This window comes from Puma concolor, chromosome B1 (genome assembly GCF_028749965.1).
Source record: "Puma concolor isolate L17-30 chromosome B1, mPumCon1.1.hap2, whole genome shotgun sequence".
Classification (NCBI taxonomy): Eukaryota; Metazoa; Chordata; class Mammalia; order Carnivora; family Felidae; genus Puma; species Puma concolor.
Genome location: NC_141670.1, coordinates 29,133,263 through 29,153,553, shown reverse-complemented (window position 1 = coordinate 29,153,553; position 20,291 = coordinate 29,133,263). Strand labels below are relative to the sequence as shown.

Sequence of the window (20,291 nt, the reverse complement as noted above, 5' to 3'; positions counted from 1 at the left end):
CAATGAAAGACAGGAAGCCATCAAAATCCTCGAGGAGAAAGCAGGCAAAAACCTCTTTGATCTTGGCCACAGCAACTTCTTTTTTTTTTTTTTTTCAATATATGAAATTTATTGTCAAATTGGTTTCCATACAACACCCAGTGCTGTTGTATGGAAAAGGTGCCCTCCTCAATACCCATCACCCACCCTTCCCTCCCTCCCACCCCCCCATCAACCCTCAGTTTGTTCTCAGTTTTTAAGAGTCTCTCATGGGCCACAGCAACTTCTTACTCAACACGTCTCCGGAAGCAAGGGAAACAAAAGCAAAAATGAACTACTGGGACCTCATCCAAATAAAAAGCTTCTGCACAGTGAAGGAAACAATCAGCAAAACTAAAAGGCAACCGACAGAATGGGAGAAGATATTTGCAAATGACATATCAGATAAAGGGTTAGTATCCAAAATCTATAAAGAACTTATCAAACTCAACACCCAAAAAACAAATAATCCAGTGAAGAAGTGGGCAAAAGACATGAATAGACACTTCTCCAAAGAAGACATCCAGATGGCCAACCGACACATGAAAAAATGCTCAATATCACTCATCATCAGGGAAATACAAATCAAAACCACAATGAGATACCACCTTACACCTGTCAAATGGGTTACATTAGCAACTCAGCAACAACAGATGTTGGCGAGGATGTGGAAAAAGAGGATCTCTTTTGCACTGCTGGTGGGAATGCAGGCTGGTGCAGCCAATCTGGAAAACAGTATGGAGGTTCCTCAAAACACTAAAAATAGAACTACCCTACGACCCAGCAATTGCACTACTAGGCATTTATCCAAGGGATACAGGTGTGCTGTTTCGAAGGGTGCACCCCCATATTTATAGCAGCACTATCACCAACAGCCAAAGTATGGAAAGAACCCAAATGTCCATTGATGGATGAATGGATAAACAAGATGTAGTGTATATATACAATGGAGTATTACTCAGCAATCAAACAGAATGAAATCTTGCCATTTGCAACTATGTGGATGGAACTGGAAGGTATTATGCTAAGTGAAATTAGAGAAAGACAAAAATCATATGACTTCACTCATATGCGGACTTTAAGAGACAAAACAGATGAACATAAGGGAAGGGAAACAATAATATAAAAACAGGGAGGGGGACAAAACAGAAGAGACTCATAAATATGGAGAACAAACTGAGGGTTACGGGAGGGGTTATGGGAGGGGGGATGGGCTAAATGGGTAAGGGGCACTAAGGAATCTACTCCTGAAATCATTTGTTGCACTATATGCTAACTAATTTGGATGTAAATTTAAAAAAATAAAAAATAAAACAAGTTAGAAAAAAAAAAAAAGAAATGTTAAAGACGTATTTTTTTTTAAATGTTTATTTATTTTTGAGAGAGATAGAGAGTGAGTGGGGAAGGTGCAGAGAGAGAGGGGGGGACAAGAGGGCTCCACTGAGAGCCCGATGCAGGGCTCAAACTCACAAACCGTGAGATCATGACCTAAGCTGAAGTTGGACTTCAACCTACTGAGCCACTCAAGGGCCCCAAGACATCTTTGTTTTTAAAAAGTTAATGCTGCTGTGACTTATCCTGACTCTGTTAATTCTAGTCTTCTTTGAAGAAACCCCATGAATATCAGATATCAGAAGATGACAATCTCCCTTGGCATGTCTTTCCAAGAATTCTTTCAAAAATAAACATAAGTATCATAATAATAATAATAATAAACAGAAGTCTGAATTGAATACATTTCAGATATTTCAAAAGAAAATATTTACATATAAGATCTAATTCATAATCCTGATCCTCATCAAAACGGAACTCACTAATATTATGCCTATTCAACCTTCTGACAGATAAAAACACCTCTGCACAATTCTCAAAGATTATACCAACAGGGAATCCAGTTAAGTGAGTTCTGGAAAGTTTGGACACCCAAATGATTTCTTATTCAAAAACATTTTTATGATTTAACACCACCAACCACCATGACTTCCCACATAATTTACCTAAAAGTCTCTTCTATTAACTCTAGTTCTTACTAATCTCATTCTTCCTAGCTCATGGGCTAAAAATTACAGGTGACCATTGAACAACCCGAGTTTAAACTGCATGGGTCCACTTACATGTGAAGTTTTTTTTATAAATACAGTATGGTACTGTAAATGTATTTTCTCTTATGATTTTTTAAAATACATTTTATTTTCTTTATATTATTTATGGTAAGAGTATAGTATATAATAGATTTAACACACAAAATAAGTGCTAATCAACTGTTTATGTTATCCCTAACACTTCCGGTTAACAAGTAGGCTACTGGGAGAGTCAAAGTTATATGCAGATTTTCAACTGCCTGGGGAACGGGCAGCCCTAACCCTCAAGTTGTTCAAGGATCAACTGTAGCTCCTTTTTTGCTTTGTTTCTCACTTCCTTCTCCTCAGAAAGAACAAAGAAAACAATGCCTACACTTTTAAGTACTACAGACTCCCTTATATTTGGTTTAAATGACCTACATTTACCTACTTTTTGTCATCAGTGTCAGTAACAAATCTACAAACATGAAATTATAACCATCTAAAAGCAAATTCAGTTAATAGTTATTCTTCTTATAAGACTTTTAAAATAAAGCACAATATTCCACATAATAAAAATAAGTTGAAAAAAGAGAAAGATTCTAAAAGCAATACCGTAAATAGAAATCAGATGGAACCAGTTGGAAGATCTATTAAATTGAGATTAAACTTTATAAATTACAGTAACCTTTTCAGTGAGAACCAGCAACTCTATTTATTCTCAAACTTTGTGTTTTCTAAAGAAGAGGTTTGTCACAAGGATGACACAGATCTGTCCTAAATCCTATAGTTTTATTTCCCATAGGATGGCTGCAAAGAACAACCTGTCTACACTCAAGATTCAAGCATGGGTTTTCTGGCACCGTTATTTGATTAGTAATCACTGTTACTTCCTGTGAAATCTTAATGAGATAACCATTTAATATATCTTTTGAGACTCAGATAAACAGGAACTATATCTACTAATGACCCTGTAAAGTCATAATATAAAACTCGGGCTGTTAAGTATTCAGCACCTTTTATCACAATGTACAAATAAATCAGAATTGGCAGGAATCGGCATACGCTTGATACAATCCCAAATTTAATAGTATCATGCAGAGCTATACTCTATACCGATTATTTTAGTTTATAAAAAGGTTTACATAGACAAGAGTCAGGAGAAAAACAGTAATGTTCTGTTTATGGGGATGGTTTTATTGACTATGTTAAGAAACAAAAGCTACCACTACTCTTAAAATGATAAGCTTAAAATTTATATCAAACATGTTTACCTAATGAATCTCTATTCTTCTTTCAGATCAACTTACCCTACCACCTCTTGAAAGAAGTCTTACCTGACCTTTTTGGTAAATACACACCCTATTATACACTACTCAATGTAACTTTCCTTCCCTGTACTTAACACAGCTGCAATCTTACACGGATTTGCATGATCTCTTTTAAAAAATCTTTCAGGGAGCCTGGGTGGCTCAGTCGGTTGGGCGACTGACTTCACTCAGGTCATGATCTCACAGATCATGATTTTGAGCCCCACGTCAGGCTCTGTGCTGACAGCTTAGAGCCTGGAACCTGCTTCAGATTCTGTGTGTCCCTCTCTCTGCCCCCTCCCTGCTCAGTTCTCTCTGTCTCTCTCTCAAAAATAAACATTAAATAATTTTTTTAAATAAAAAATAAATAAATAAATAAATAAATAAATAAATAAATAATCTTTCCACTATTGGAATTTTCAAACACAAATGCAGAACAGAAAATGAACCCTATGTATTCATACTTGTGTGATTCTGCGATTAAGATCTTCCATTTCCATTATACTCCAAGCCCCATGAAAACAGGAACCATATCTGTTTTCATTTATTTATCACTGTATCCCCAGCACAGAGCATAATGCTTAGAACATAGTGGGCACTCAAAACAGAGCACTGCTGAATGATGAATGAAATAAAAACAGGATTGGATAGGCACACTTATCATTTTAATAACACGAGCTAATATGTCCATTCAAGAGCTCAATTTATTCAGCTACATGGAGGTGCATTTTGAAAATACCTCATCTTAACAGCCCCATCAGTTACCATATATAAGTTTTTTTCCTGAGGTTTTATCGCCCCTCTGGAAGAGGAAATCAGTTGCTAACAGCTGCCCCTAAAATTTTTGCAAGATGAAGTTTTCCTTTCCTATATAAATCTCATAGAATTTACATGCCAACGAAGATTTGCTTTAAGTTTTCTTACATTTAAACACTGAACTCTTTCATTTTTTTCATGGTAGTCAATCAGTACAGTGAATGGGTACAGTGCAACATGATTATTCACACACAGTCAATGAGAGCTGGCATGCTTTCATAGAACAAAAGAAACAGATGGTAAGGAGAGACAAACAGGAATTGGTAAAAAGTCTCTTGGAATAAGTACCACTGTAGCATGGGAAGAAAGAACCAATAACAAAATAAACGGTATCTGAAGAAACTATGGCTGAACACATATCAAACTTGAGAGGACCTGGGGAGACAGAAAATAGTTTGTCCCTGCACGATTAGGAAAGCACCCATACGATCTATGTTCCATTCCCAGTATAGTCCCCATTTAGTTAATTCCTCACACTAAATGAGGTAGAGCTGACATCAGGTCATCTCCTCTGGGTGGCAACACTTACCACGAATGTTCTTGAGATGTCTTGTTTGGGTTTGGTTTCAAATGCACCTAACACATCACTTGAAAGTCTGGATGCTGCTACAAATACTTTCAAAGCTTATGTGGAAAGAAAGAAATCCGCAAGGGTGAAAGCAAGAAATGTTTTTACCTATTTGACTGAATGTCTACTGGAGCCCAGAGTACATGACAAGAACTCTGAAGTCCATCACGGCCGGCTCTCCCAATCTCCTGGTAATAGGATTCCATTTCCTTAGGAGCGCCATAATGAATGACCTTGCGAATGTCAGCTTTATTAATGCCCATGCCAAAAGCTATGGTAGCCACGACACACTAGGAATAAACAACAATGTAGTTTGACAAATATGTAGCAGAACCAAAGCCTTACATCTTTACCTTGTGGTAAAAGTAATTAATTAGTTCATTAACTAAAGTCCCTGGCATAGAACTGAACTTCATATAATTTCAAACAATCACAGGTTAAAAGATCATCTGCACAATTTACAAATCAGGGACTGGCAACCATAAAACAGGATTTCTAATTCCTCACTTAAGTAGCAAATAAAGTGGTCTCTCTGAACACCTATGAGTACAAGACACACAACAGACTCTTAAAGTACTTATTATATTAAGTCTTGCTATTACGACGTTTCAAGAGTCCTTACCTGATTGCACATTATCTTAATATTTTTAGCATTATTATAAGATGGAAGGAAAACTTCTCATTAAAGATGGTAAAATGAAACACGAATTTATCTTTGCATCTTTAAAAAGATAAAATTAGTAGATATCTAATATATATGAGCATACTGAAATAAGATTTACATGATTGGGGGAAATTCTAGGGAAAAATTAGTGAGAACACAAAAATAACCAAAAAATTTTAAAGTATTAGCAGCAAAAGAAGATGTATAAGAAAAGTAACTATATACTACATGGCTTAGAAATAAAAGCATTTGCAGAGAAATAATTACGTAAATATATAATATTTATATATTACAGTATATATATCAGTACATACATATACTGATCTAACCAAATTGTTAATGTTGGGAGGAAAGTGGGTTAGAAATACATAAATGGAGTGAGGAGGAGGGCAGGAAGGGGTGTGAAAGGAAGCTAAACTTTCATTCCTCATAATAGGAAGTCAGTGGCAATGCCTAAATCTAATAAATAAGAAACTAAGTAGTAACAGTAAAAGCAATCATTGCAAGATCTAGGGGTAAACACCAAAAGATTAAACTAAAAGAGACAAGAATAGGAAACAGAAGTGGGGAAGGAAGGAGAGTGAGAGGCTACTGTTCTCATTGTTAGCACTATAGAACCAGCTGGTTCTTTAAACTGTGTGTGTAACCAACATAAATTAAAGTGCTATTTAAAAAAAAAATGTATTGGGGCGCCTGGGTGGCGCAGTCGGTTAAGCGTCCGACTTCAGCCAGGTCACGATCTCGCGGTCCGTGAGTTCGAGCCCCGCGTCGGGCTCTGGGCTGATGGCTCGGAGCCTGGAGCCTGTTTCCGATTCTGTGTCTCCCTCTCTCTCTGCCCCTCCCCCGTTCATGCTCTGTCTCTCTCTGTCCCAAAAATAAATAAAAAACGTTGAAAAAAAATTAAAAAAAAAATGTATTAAGATGGACCAAGAGTGGAAGGAAGGAAAGAAGGAAGGAAGGAAGGAAAGGAAGGAAGGAAGGAAGGAGGGAGGGAGGGAAGAAGGAGGCAAGGAAAGGAGAAAGAAACAGATAAAAGGAAGTATAAGAAAGATTAAAGAAAAAGATAGGAATAGAAATTTATTAAGAAAAAGCTTTGAGGGGTGCCTGGCGGGCTCAGTCAGTGGAGCATGAGACTCTATCTCAAGGTTGTGAGTTCAAGCCCCCATGTTGGGTATAGAGATAATAAAAATAAAATCTTAAAAAAAGAAAGAAAGAAAGAAAAAGCTTTGAGTGAAAAGACTGGGCTATTTTGTTATACTTGAGAGTAAATAAGCAACATAATTTTAAGGGTTTTTTAAACTGTATTTCTGAGTCAAATTTTTTCAGCTTTATTGGGATATAATTGATATATACCATTATGTAAGATGCATAATGTGATAATTTTATATACATATACACTGTAAAATGATCATCACAATAAAATTACTTACAACATCCATTACCTCGCATAGTTACTATTTGCGTGTGTGTGTGTGTGTGTGTTTGTGTGTGTATGTGTGTGCGGTGAGAACTCTGAAGATCTAATTTTCATCATATGATACTGTTTTGTTATTAAGATTTTATCTTTAACTAATTTCTATACCCAACTTAGAGCTCAAGTCCACAACCCTGAGATCAAGAACCACATGTTCCACGTACCTGGGTGGTTCAATCGGTTAAGTGTCCAACTCTTGATTTCGGCTCAGGTCATGATCTCACGGTTTGTGGGTTCTAGCCCTCTGTCAGGCTCCAAACCAACAATGCAGAGGTTGCTTGAGGTTCTCTCTCTCTTCCTCTCTGCCCTCCCCCTGCCCATGCTCTCTCTCTTTTTCTCAAAATAAATAACTAAAACTTAAAAAAAAAAAAAAAGAACCACATACTCTACCTACTGAGCCAGCCAGGTGCCCCTTTATGATACTCTTTTCAGATGAGATCACCCTATTCTATAGGCATGATTTTCAAAATATCATAAACGCTCAGGTGAAAATACAGATATTTTATCAAATAATTTATTCACAGCCTCATCCCAGAAAGAAAAGGAATTCAAGTCACCTTGAAAAGGCAAATAAAATATGAAAGGACCTGAAACTAAAAATTAGGACTAAGAGTAAGAACGAATGGTCACAAACTAAAAATGCAAATTTACATCTGAATGAGGTTAGATATGGTTAAGAATAATGGGAAAGAAAAACATTTCTCTAAAATTATAAAATAGAAAATACTAAGATTCTAAGCATCAATCAATCTAAGGCATTAAGAGCTAAGGTAGTGAGCTGGGTGGTCAGCTGTACTTTTAGGTCCACACCAAAGTATAAATCAACTTCAGAAAGAGAGGAGAAGGAACATCCAGAATTCTGTACATGTATGCATTCAGTAGGCACTCAATGAATATTCAATGGAAGGTAATCAATTCTAAGAGCATCAGACTATTCTATATAGATGAGGAAATGTATTTTCATCATCTTGAGAAGGTGTTTGAGAACTCTCAATGCAAATGTGAAGCTTCTGAATTATTTATTAAATAGTTGTCATATACAGCAGAACTCCTGATGTCAGCCTAGGGTGACACCATCAATATTAATTTATTAATTTTCATAATGTGGATAAAACTTTTTGACATCCTGCCATAGACAGGGAATATATAGTGGCACATACATACATAGACCTTTCTAGATATTAAGTATAATTAGTGATCACTGTGAGGTTTTTAAAGCCATATTTCAAAGTATTAATGTTTCAGTGAACACAGGTTTCACTGGAAACCAGATGTATCCAATAAAGTTTCCCATCACAACCTAACAGGTAAAGTTTGCAATCTCTCATATCTGTAGAAGATGTTTCTACCTAAATGACTAATAATAAAACAAGATGAAAGAAATCATTGATTAGTTAATGGCTCAAATATCAATTGTTAAGATTCAGTAAGCAGCAGCCAATAAATTTTATCTGGTAACTTTCAAATTCCTGAGATAATAGAATAAAAGTATACACATGTAAGAATTTAGGGAACTCTAAGCAGTTGTGATAGCTGTTACTACCTTTGGAAAGAAGAGGAAGAAAGAGAATAGGTGCTTTTAGGGCAGGAATGTGTTACAGCATGACAACGCACAGTGAGCTTCACAGACAGTACATATGAACCATACTTGAGGTAGGTTGTCTGAACAACACCTACAGAGCTAGGCAGAGGGGAAACGGAAGACCAACTGAGCCGAAAATGCAAAGAAGTTAAGTTCCTCTCTTGAGAGGAGAGCTAGTCCACAGGCTTACAGTGACAGACCTTGGGTATGATGTTGATGGCGTGAAGCTGTTGATTTAAACCCACCAACGTGGTTTGTATCTAAATCTTCCTAAATATTCTGCAAAACACCCATTAAACTAGGATTCCAATCGCTACAGGAAGCTCAGTTGGAGCACTTCACAGTAAGGTCACTGATACCCATTTAACTTTGTTTTTCTCCTTCAAATCAATCCTGCTTAGGGTTGCTAATCCAATGTTTCTAGAATAGTATTATCTTGCTCAAAAACACAGAGTCGTCTTCATCATGGCTTTCAAACTCTATTTTGAGGAGCTCTGCCGCATGGACTGTCCTGGGAGACTGGAAGACTCTTGGAACACTTTCTCCCTCACATCAACTTCAACAAGAATTATTCTACTTTAATTTGTTTTAACTATTAAAAAATGAATTAAAATTTAAATGAAAAGTTAAATAAAAAACTCTAAGGCTAAAGTAGTCTAGAAAAACTACAGGCATATCACATCAATCCCAGCCTGCCTCTCTGCAGGTTTTAAGGCCACCCATCACCTGGCCAACCACCCCTTAAGCTGTTTTCCTGTGACCTTCTAACAGTTCCTCCCTGCCTTTTCACCTATACCTTGTACCATTCCTACTCCACACTCCCTTTCTCTCTAACCATTTCATACTCCCAATTTCCTGAACCCAGCAGGCCCTCTCATACCACAGTGCCTTTGCACATGCTAGTCCCTTTTCCTGGAATTCCATAACCGATGCCCTTTCCCTCATCACCTACTGGCCTAGCATATAACAAACTTGTATTCACTCTCCACTCAAATAGCTTCTTCCTGGATGGACCATCCCCACAGTACAAGCTACCTTAACAGCTAGCGTTCCCTCCTCTGTGCACCTAATCTCTATGTGCAGGGTCCTATTAAGACTAGTCTGCAGTAGTTTGTTCATATACCTATCTTACACATTATATATTAATTCCCTTTATGAGAGAGACTTCTTTAAACTCAACACAAAGTATTTCATAAAGATATGGCAAATATTAGACAAATATCTGTATCCATGGAAGAATAGAGAGTAATGATGATGGATCTTCACACCTGAATTTCATCTCTCATGAACCTGTGATGAACCTCTCTCCTTGCAGTAACACACATGCCTGCATGGTATGTTCCACAGGCTAACTTCACCTTCCTAAGTTCAGCTGTAACTTCTTCTGTCATTTTTCTGGAAGGACAATAGATGATAGTTGAACCTTCAAATTCCCAGGTGGAACTAAAACAAAACAAAAAAACAAAACCAAGAGAACAAACATAAATATATAGGCTTCAGTTTGAGTTTCCAAAACCAGTTTGAGTTTGGCCTTATTGAATTTCCCCTTTCTTTTTAAAATTTTAATTTAATTCAATTTTAATTTAATTTTTAAATTTTTAATTAATTTTTTTAGTAAAACACTAAAAAAGAGAAATTATATAGAAAAAAGGATATATTTAACTCCATAAAAATGTGGAAAGTCAAATGTGGAAATAAATTATACTAAATCCCAAACACTTTTGACTCATTTTTTTGTTTAAACAAGAGACAAGTTTATTTATTTAAGTAAAAGCCTTGATAAAAGCTTACAAACTACTGAAACGCAATTTTCATACTTTTAGAAATGCAAAAGCACTAGGTGAAAAATTAGTCTTCATTTATAGGAGAAAGATAAGTGAATATTTACATAGGAGAATGGATACAATTTATATTACATTATTCCTATTCTCTCATGATCAAAAAAATGAGTTTCTATGTATGTTTACTAAAAAAGCAGTAACTTCTTATAACATTAAAGATCATTTTTATAGTTCAAAGAAGTATTTACTAGTAATCTTGAGACTGTAACTATTATAGAAAACATCTGTTCAAAAGTCTGTTTTAGAAACCTGTGCTGCCTTTTTTCTTAAAGGTTTTTTTTATTTATTTCTTTTTTGCAGGGGGAGGCATAGAGAGAGGGGAGACAGAGAATCTCAAGCAGCCTCTGCACCATCAGCATAGAGCCCCATGCCGGCTTGAACCCATGAACAGTGAGATCATGATCTGAACCGAAATCAAGAGTCGGACGCTTAACCAACTGAGCTACCCGAGTGCCCTGAAACCTGTGCTTATTTATTAAAAATGAAAAGGTTTGATTTCTCAATACAGTCATTTACATAAATACATTCATTTATGCTGACTTAAGAAAAAGAATGTGCTATTTTGTATTTAGGAAAAACTGGTTTATTTATTTATTTTGAGAGAGACAGAGACAGCACCAGCAGGGGAGGGGCAGAGATAGAGGGAGAGAGAATCCCAAGCAGGTTCTGCACTGCCAGCACAGAACTGGATGTGGTGCTTGAACTCACAAAACTGTGAGATCACTACCTGAACTGAAACCAAGAGATGTTTAACCAACTGCGCCACCCAAGTGCCTGTTTTATTTATTTTTTAATGCATACACATTTTGATACAATTTCAACTTCAGGAATCTATTTTACAAATACATTTACACATTTACCAAAAGACACATAGACACAAATATTCACAGCAGAACTATAATTGTGAAAAAATCACCTAATGTTCATCATTATGTACATTCGTACTATGAAATTAACTAAGCAAACAATAAAAGATCGTGTGGATCTAAATAAATCCTTTAAGAAGGACTATGGCAAAAGTCACTGCATACTTAAACAGAGAAGAAAACATAGGTAGTAATTTGACTCCAAGAGTTTTACTGAATAATCTACTCAAAGCAATTTTTGATAGCGACCAAATGGGCTTCTGTAACAAAACTTCACAGCAAATAACTTAAGTATGGGACACCTGGTGGCTCAGTCATTTAAGTGTGTGACTCTTGATTTTGACCCAGGTCATGATCTCAGGGCTCATGGGTTCGAGCCCCACATCAGGTTCTGCACGGACAGTACATAGTCTGCTTGGCATTCTCTCTCCCACTCTCTCTGCTTGGGATTCTTCTTTCTCTCTGCCCCTCCCCTGCTCATTCACACATGCTTTCTCTCTCAAAAATAAACAAACAAACACTTTTTAAAAACCCACACATTTCTCAAAGAAGAAAAATTTCTTCAACAAAATGTGAATATTGAAATATCCTACACATTAGGGCCCCAATTTTTTTCCTCTTTTAAAATTTATTAGTTTTTTAAAAATTTACATCTAAGTTAATTAACATATAGTACCATAATGACTTCAAGAGTAGAATCCAGTGATTCTTCACCTACATGTCACACCCAGCGCTCATCCCAACAAGTGCCCTCCTTGTATAATGTGCCCTCACATTATGCAGAAAGATAGCAAAGACACTTTTTTACTAAGAATGATAGAAGTTTCAACTTATTGAGGAGTCTGGGTGGCTCAGTCATGATCATGGCTTCGGTCATGATCTCACAGTTCATGGGTTCAAGTCCCACGTCAGGCTCTGTGCTGACAGCTCGGAGCCTGGAGCCTGCTTCAGATTCTGGGTCTCCCTCTCTCTCTCTGCCCCTTCCCCACCTGCGCTCTGTCTCTCTCTCTCTCGAAAATAAACGCAAAAAAAAAAAAAAAAAAGAAAAAAGAAAAAAAAGCTTTAACATTTCAATTTATTGAAGATATGAAAATCCTAAATGTGTATGTACCGACTAATAGTGCTTTAACACACATGAAACAAAAATCTACAGAACTAAATAAAGGGAGAAAGAGATATATCTGTAATAATTGCAGATTTTAACATGTATCTTAGGAAAGACACTTTAAGTCAAAGGAGAACATTGCCTAAAAAATGGATATACTGTGTACCTATTTCTGCACAGAGCTAACAACAAAAGCTGGCAGTGCACATCTGCACGGCACAGTCAGAGAACAGAAGGGTATATATAAAGGGTATATATATAAAGTGCCCAGACGTCAACAGTGATGATACGTGAGGAATCAGATGGGAAGATCTAAGTACTCTGGAATTTATGCACATCTGTAGTGTTCACATCAATAAGACTGTGTATCACTTTCTACACTAAAAAAAAGGTAAAAAATACACAAAAATTTGAACTTACAGAGCAGAAGAATCAAAGGTGTAAAAATCTCTATTACAACAGGATTCATTACTGGGGTGCCTGAGTGCCTCAGTTAGCAATGCCTCTGACTCTTTATTTTGGCTCAGGTCACGTTCTCACAGTTGTGAGATCTAGAGTCCCGCTTTGGGAGTGGGCAGGCAGCCTGCTTAAGATTCTCTTTCCCTCTCCCACTGACCCTCCCCCACCTGCGCTCTTTTTCTCTCTCCCCCTCATCTCTCTCTCTTTCAAAAAAAAGGGGGGGGTTTATTACTTCACCAAGTGGTTTACTAAACATTGTTATTTCCTCACAACAATTTCTGGGAGGGGAAAAAAATCTATCTTCATCTAATCACTAAATTAGACAGATGAGAGGCTTGTCTACCCAATTTCAATGTATCACGATTATAGAAAACAAATAAAGTCAGGATTTAACAAACATGTTAGCTCAATGACTAGAAAAAAAAATGGTAGAATTAAATAAAGGGAATAAAATGGAAATAAAAGGCAACACTCTGAAGTCTTAATTACCCTCCATCTAATTATTGCTCATTAAGGGAAAAATTTCTCTTTGCCTATGATCTACAGAAAGCATTCTGACTCTCAGTGGTTGGCTGCTACCATACTGTTCTTGAAGGATTGAAAATGGGATGCAAAAATCTTTTTTGCTTTGCTCTCAGAAAAACCACGTCATATTAAATACAAAAATCTTGGATGGTCTTGGATGCCAGGCTAAGGATTCTGGCCTTTAGTCTCAGGAAAGAGGGTGGCACCAGAGAGAAATGCCAAGACTCAGGGATGTACTTTCAGATGGCGAATCTGAAAATTGTGTATAGAAGAAGCAAGGAGGAACCCTGGGGGTGGGGGGGAGTTTGGTAACAGTCTGGGCTAAGGGACCTTCACTGGCAGAATTAACATGGAAGATGGTAAGAGAACATTTACATAAGATATCATAAAAGGACAATACAGTCCAAAAGATAAAATGTCACAGTGTGACACACACACACACAAACACACATACACACAAAGGCAAACAGTTTCAAAAGAAGAAGGTTATTAGGGGAAGGCCACTGAGATTGAGAAAAATATAGATGGGAGAGGAGATCAAAGATTAGGAGAATAGATAATGATCCCACTGTTAAAAGACTCTAGCCTAGAATAAGCAGCCTTCTTCAAGAGAATGTTTTCCCTCTAGGGCACAAAAGAAGTTAAGTGCAATGAGTACTCATTTCAGAGAGATCTCTAGCACAGCCAGAACACTCAGAATATATTCATTACTTTCTTGTTTTATTTTTTTTTTTTAATGTTTATTTATTTTGAGAGACAGAGCCAGGGAGAGGTAGAGAGAGAGGGAGAGGAAATCCCAAGCAGGCTCCACATTGTCAGTGCAGAGCCCAACGTGGGGCTCTATCTCATGAACCTGTGAGATCATGACCTGACCTGAGCTGAAATCAAGAGTCGGATGCTTAACCAATTGAGCCACCCAGGCACCCCTCTTGTTTTATCTTTTATTTATTTTTAAAAATATTTTATTTTAAAAAAAAAATTTTTTTTTCAACGTTTATTTATTTTTGGGACAGAGAGAGACAGAGCATGAACGGGGGAGGGGCAGAGAGAGAGGGAGACACAGAATCGGAAACAGGCTCCAGGCTCTGAGCCATCAGCCCAGAGCCCGACGCGGGGCTCGAACTCCCGGACCGCGAGATCGTGACCTGGCTGAAGTCGGACGCTTAACCGACTGCGCCACCCAGGCGCCCCTAAAAATATTTTATTTTTAAGAAATCTCTACACCTAATGTGGGGCTCGAACTCACAACCCTGAGATCAAGAACTGCATGCTCTACTGACAGAGCCAGACAGGCGTCCCCATTACTTTCTTGTTTTAATCTAAATGTAGTACAATCCAGCCAATAACAAATCCTACATTAAAACTCATCCTAAAGGACCCCAGTAGTCCTTAAGGAAGAAACTAATGATGTTCTTTAAACTCTATTTGCCTAGATTTGTTTCATCTTTGTGTTGGTAGGACAAACATTATTTTCATGAATTCTGACTTAACACATTTCATAACATGACAGTTATAAGATTTTCACCAACGAGACAGATCAGGGAAATAAGGCAAAGGAAAGCTTCTTAGCATATATATAAAATGCCTCCAAACAAAACAAACAGGACAAAGTACTAGTGACAGTTTCTTCATCAGTAAAATGAAAATAATATGTAGCTTATTGAGCAGTTACAAGGATTACTACATCATTTACATAAAGCACCTACGAGAGTCCTTGGCACATAGTAAGGGCTCAAAAGTACTTATCAATAAGATGGCTTTTAAAATTCCCTAATACTCATGGTGCCTGGGTGGCTCCGTAGGTTGAGTGTCCGACTTCTGCTCAGGTCATGATCTCACGGTTTGTGGGTTCAAGGCCCAAATCAGGCTCTGTGCTGACAGCTCAGATTCTGTGTGTGTGTGTGTGTCTGCCCCTCCCCTGCACACTCTCTCTCTCAAAAATTAATAAACATTAAAAAAATTTTGTTTAATAAATAAATAAAATTCCCTAATACTCAATTAGTCACATAATTAGCAAACTAGATAGAATTCAGATAAAAGACTCAGTTATTTTTGTTGTTTACTTATCAATTATTAAGAGTATCGGTGTGTCTGGCTGGTTCAGTCAGTAGAACATGTGACTCATGATCTCAGGATCATTGGTTCAAGCCCCACATTGGGTGTAAAGTTTAGTTAAAAAAAAAAAAAAAAGAGCATATATCCTGTTCAAGTAAAATTAAGTAGAAAAATACCAGATGAATTAGTTTCTGACTTCAGAAATAGGCTATTTACTCAGTCACTGTCTTGTTAATATGACATCACACTTGACTTGAATCAAAGCTAAGTAGAACTTGAAATATGTTAAATATGAATTAGAAGAAAATAGTAAAAAATAAATAAATAAAACAAAAATTTAAGAAGGAAATAGTTCACCAAAATTTATCAACCATGAATTCTTCACCTTGTCTTTTGGACAAGAAATTGCTTTAGATCCTGAAGGATGTTTCCTGATTTTCGTCCAACTTCCAAATACAAGTTTGGTCGATCAAAACCAGTACAGGTAATCTGAGGATTCTTCAGTTTTAAGCAGTGTATAATGTCTTCCCGGATTGAAGAACTTGCAGTAGCAGTGACTGCAACAATTGGAACCTAAATGAAATAAAACTGATTTGTCAGAAAGGAGAGCACTCATTACTTCCTAACATTTCTACCACCTTCTTACATAGAGACTGGACAACAATTATATGAGGAACAATGTTAAAAATATAACTTTAAAATTACTTTTTCAAAGAAGAAAAAGAAAACTTCCTACTTACTTGTTTCTCAGCCTTCATCATACATTTACTTTTTAAAAATCAGAAATCATTTGGGGCACCTAGGTGGCTCAGTTGGTTAAGTATCTGTCTCTTGACATTGGCTCAGGTCATGATCTCACCATTTGTGAGATCAAGCCCTGCATCAGGCTCTGCATTGACAGTGAGGAGCCTGCTTGGGATTCTCTCTCTCTTTCTCTCTCTCCCTCTCCCACCACCATTTCTCTCTCTCTCTCACACACCTCCCTCACTTGTGTGCATACACGAACTCACTCTCTCAAAATAAACATTAAAAAAATCTTAAAAAAATCATAAATCACTTAAATAAAACACTAAATCCATACAATTTTTCAATACAATCTACCTACTTATTAGCTATCTAACTCTTCATTTATTATTTTGTAAACATTTATTATATTTATAATAGTGCTGGTATAAGTCATATGTCATACCTTATTTTTTATTAATCTGTGATTCACAAATCATAAACCCTTTCATTCACTGAAAATCTAACTATACAAAGCAGTAAGTCTTTTTTTTTTTTTTTGTCTCCTATATTGTATATATCGGTTTATGGCTTCTCAGATCTAGAAACACAGCTCTTAATGACCTGGATAACCTCTCTCCAGTTCACTAAGTTAATGATTACATACAATACATAAGAGGAGTACATAAAATGAAACATCTATTATTAATTGGTTCCTTGAGCAACCAACTCATGTTCTATTTTTAGTATAGAAAAGACCTAACTTATAAGGTCAGCAGCCAAAACAGGAGACATGCAAGGTACTAAGAAAAACATGAACATGTAATCTTTCAGAAATTCTAAAGTAGGATAACAATATACCTCCCATGAAACTATATTCAATATTTTTGTCCCTATTATCACAGGGAGCTATAATTAATTATGCTATTATTTTATATTCAGAAAAAAATGGAGTAGGTCTTCAAGTTCTTCCTAAATCATTAAGCTGTTCTATATCCAAGAATACAACTTTCTAAAAATACTTTTTGTGGTCTCTTACAAACAAAATAAATGATATCCTCAGAAAATAGCTCTTTAGATGCCCTGCATGTAACTCACAAATCAGTTTAAGCAAGCATCCTCATGTAAGTGAAAGTTTATGGGCAATTTGTAAAAAAGCAATTATAGAATTTGGAAAACAAGATACAATTTACTAAACACTACAAAGTACTTTTACAATCAATATAGTTTTACTGAATTAAAAATTATTTCGGGGCACCTGAGTGGCTCAGGTGGTTAAAGCATTCGACTAGGGCTCAGGTCATGATCTTGCGGTTTGTGGGTTCAAGCCCTGCGTTGGGCTCTCTACTGACAGCTCCGAGCCTGGAGCCTGATGCTGTTTCTGTGTCTCCCTCTTTCTGCCTCTCCCCAGCTTGCACTCTCTCTCTCAAAAATAAATAAGCATTATAAAAAAATTTTTTTTAATTATCTCAAAGCTCATATAAAAAAATGAAGTCTGGAAGTAGTTTTTTTTAATGGAAAAAAAAAAAGAGACCACAACCAGTGTGACCCAGTTATTTGCATTTTTGCATTCTCTATACTTAAATTCTATGAAATTATTTAAATGTGTTAAGTATTTTTTAATGTTTATTTATTTATTTTGAGAGAGAGAAAGAGAGATTGAGAGCAACCTCTCTCTCGAGCAGAGGGGGGTGGGGGGTGGGGGGAGAGAATCCCAAGCAGGCTCCATGCTGCCAGCACAGAGTCCAACATGGGGCTCGAACCCACAAATCGCAAGATTATGGGGCCGAGCTGATATCAAGAGTTGGATGTTTAACCAACTGAGCACTCAGGTGCCCCTAAATGTGTTAAATATCATTAAATGTTTTAATTAAATTTAAAATTTTTAATTAAATTATTTAAAAATTAACCCCCAAATTAACTTCCTTGAGTTTTGGCTTATAATCAGACTGTTCTCTGAAGTTAGAGAGTGCCATCTATAACAACTTATAAATGAATAGGCCAATTTATAAAGAATTTAGTTTCTCTAACCAAGCTTAGAGAATATATATACATATATATGGGAAGTTCAAACATTAGAAGCTCCTAGGACATGTACATTCTCACTTTTTTTTTTTAATGTTTACTTATTTTTTTTTTGAGAGAAAGAGACAGAGTGTGAGTGAGTGAGGGCTATCAGCACAGAGCCCAATACGGGGCTTGAACTCACAAACTGAGCTGAAGTCTGATGCTTAATCGACTGAGCCACCCAGGTGCCCTGAGGAATGTCTTCTCACCCTTACAACAACAAAGCATTTTCATCAATTTAAGTGCTTTATTCAAACAATTCATAAATGCACTAAGAAAATACTTGTTGCTTAACTACATATACAGAGAAAGACAGATGTTTTCAGGATACAAAGAATAAGTGGGTATGGTCTGTTTTTCTAAACAGTATAATGTATGAGTGAATAGGCAATGCATTTCTGAAAATAAGAAATTAAGCAATGGAACAGGACACCTCTTGAAGAAGTTAATAGAAAAGTCAGGCAAAAGAGCAGCATGGTAGTGAAAAATATCTGGTGTAGTCAGTTGCCCGAGTTCAAATCCTGTCTTTTTTGTCACTAACGAGGTGTGAGATTTTGAGCTGTTTATTTCACTCTCTAAACTTTGGTTTCCTCATCTACAAAATGGCAACAATAACAGCAATCTCATAAAGTCACTGTGAAGACCAGAGGACAACAGGACATGTAATGTGCTGCACATAATGCACGGTACACAGTAAGCACCCGAAAAGTTTCAGCCATTACTGATGTTGTCATCGCATAATGGGAAAGAATTCTATACAAGAACTCCAGAGCCCTAGGCGCTAATCCAAGATTTGCCACTGACTTCGGCGAGGGCTTCTCTTGGCCTCGGTTTTTTTTCTCTAAAATATGATATGTACTGGGCTCCACAATGTTAGACTCTCTTCTAACTCAAAATTCCCATGTTGCCACTAGAAATGCCCTATGCCAGCGACCCGCTAATGATAAAAAATCACCGTAAATGCACTCTTTTGCCTCAAGCACTCTAGAAAGCCAGTCACAGTTAAGAATGCTGCTTCCACAACTAGAAAATAGAAGTAATGGAATATATTAATTTTTAAAAATTTTTTAATATTTATTTTTGAGAGAGAGAGAGAGAGAGAGAGAGCTAGTGCACGAGCAGGGGAGAAGCAGAGAAGGAGACACAGAATCCGAAGCAGGCTCCAGGCTCTGAGCTGTCAGCACAGAGCCCAATGTGGGGCTCCAACCCCTAAGCTGTGAGATCATGATCCGAGCCAAAGTCGGACGCTCAACCAACTGAGCAACCCAGGTGTCCCTGGAATACATTAAATTAAAAGAAAATAGTTATTTCCTTCCACTTCAGAAATGAATAGAATCTGTTCTCTTAGAAGTCTGTGGTACCTTATGATGTTTAAAATTTATAAATGAGAGTGAAGCCTGGAAATAGCACACAGGCTGGTTATGAGACAGGTGATCACACATCCTGGTTTCCAGGGACACTCTGGTTTATGCTGTCTTCACAGCATAAATATTAATAGCTTGTAATCTCTAACATTCCAAAGCAAACTGATTTAGGCAATAAATTATGGTGTCACCTAGTCATATCAAGTTCTTAATTCATGAAAACTCTTACTCTTTAAGTTGGAAAATTTGGCTTCTTTGGAAATAAGTACCAGGTTTTGTTAAAACAGGCAAAAAATGTAAGTTAATCTTATGACTATATGTTTAGGAATGATTCAGTCCTAGACTTCAATGGTATAGCACCTACAGATTCAGAGAAGTATGACTATTCCATCTGCTTCTAAATTTGGGTCGTGTTGCTAATTCTCACTTGGTACTGCATAATATCATGCTTCATTCATGCAGCCATTCACTCAGTCCAAGTAATTACTGAGTGCCTGCATGCCATCTTTGGGAAAGGCTGGGGGAGGGAGGAATGGAAAGAATCAACATGTCTCACGGATCTCACGGTTCCTTCTCCTTGAATCTTAGAGAATGTTAAGACTGGTGTATAGCTTTCTGCCTGGTTGCTCTTTCTGAGACTCACTTTGTCTCATTCTCTCCACATGGGAATCTTTATGCCAAGTGGTTTAGTGAGTTCTTTGCTATTTTTAAACTCATTGAAATCATATGGTGTGAAGCTGCATCAGCTGTCCCAGTGTGACTGTAACTAGAAAGAGGAGAAAAGCACAGACAAC

At 36.8% G+C, this 20,291-nt stretch overlaps 1 protein-coding gene across 6 annotated transcripts in view; it reads right to left on the bottom strand.

The window, feature by feature from the left end:
- WRN (WRN RecQ like helicase) overlaps window positions 1-20,291 on the bottom strand; it is a 151,080-nt gene that overhangs the window by 45,472 nt on the left and 85,317 nt on the right. For all 6 annotated transcript variants that reach the window (XM_086703370.1, XM_086703371.1, XM_086703373.1 and 3 more), the window contains 3 exons: window positions 15,729-15,916; window positions 9,761-9,935; window positions 4,881-5,062 (listed from right to left, as the gene is read on the bottom strand). In XM_086703370.1, the coding sequence (XP_086559496.1) occupies window positions 4,881-5,062; window positions 9,761-9,935; window positions 15,729-15,916 (545 nt within the window). The remainder of the gene's footprint in view (window positions 1-4,880; window positions 5,063-9,760; window positions 9,936-15,728; window positions 15,917-20,291) is intronic.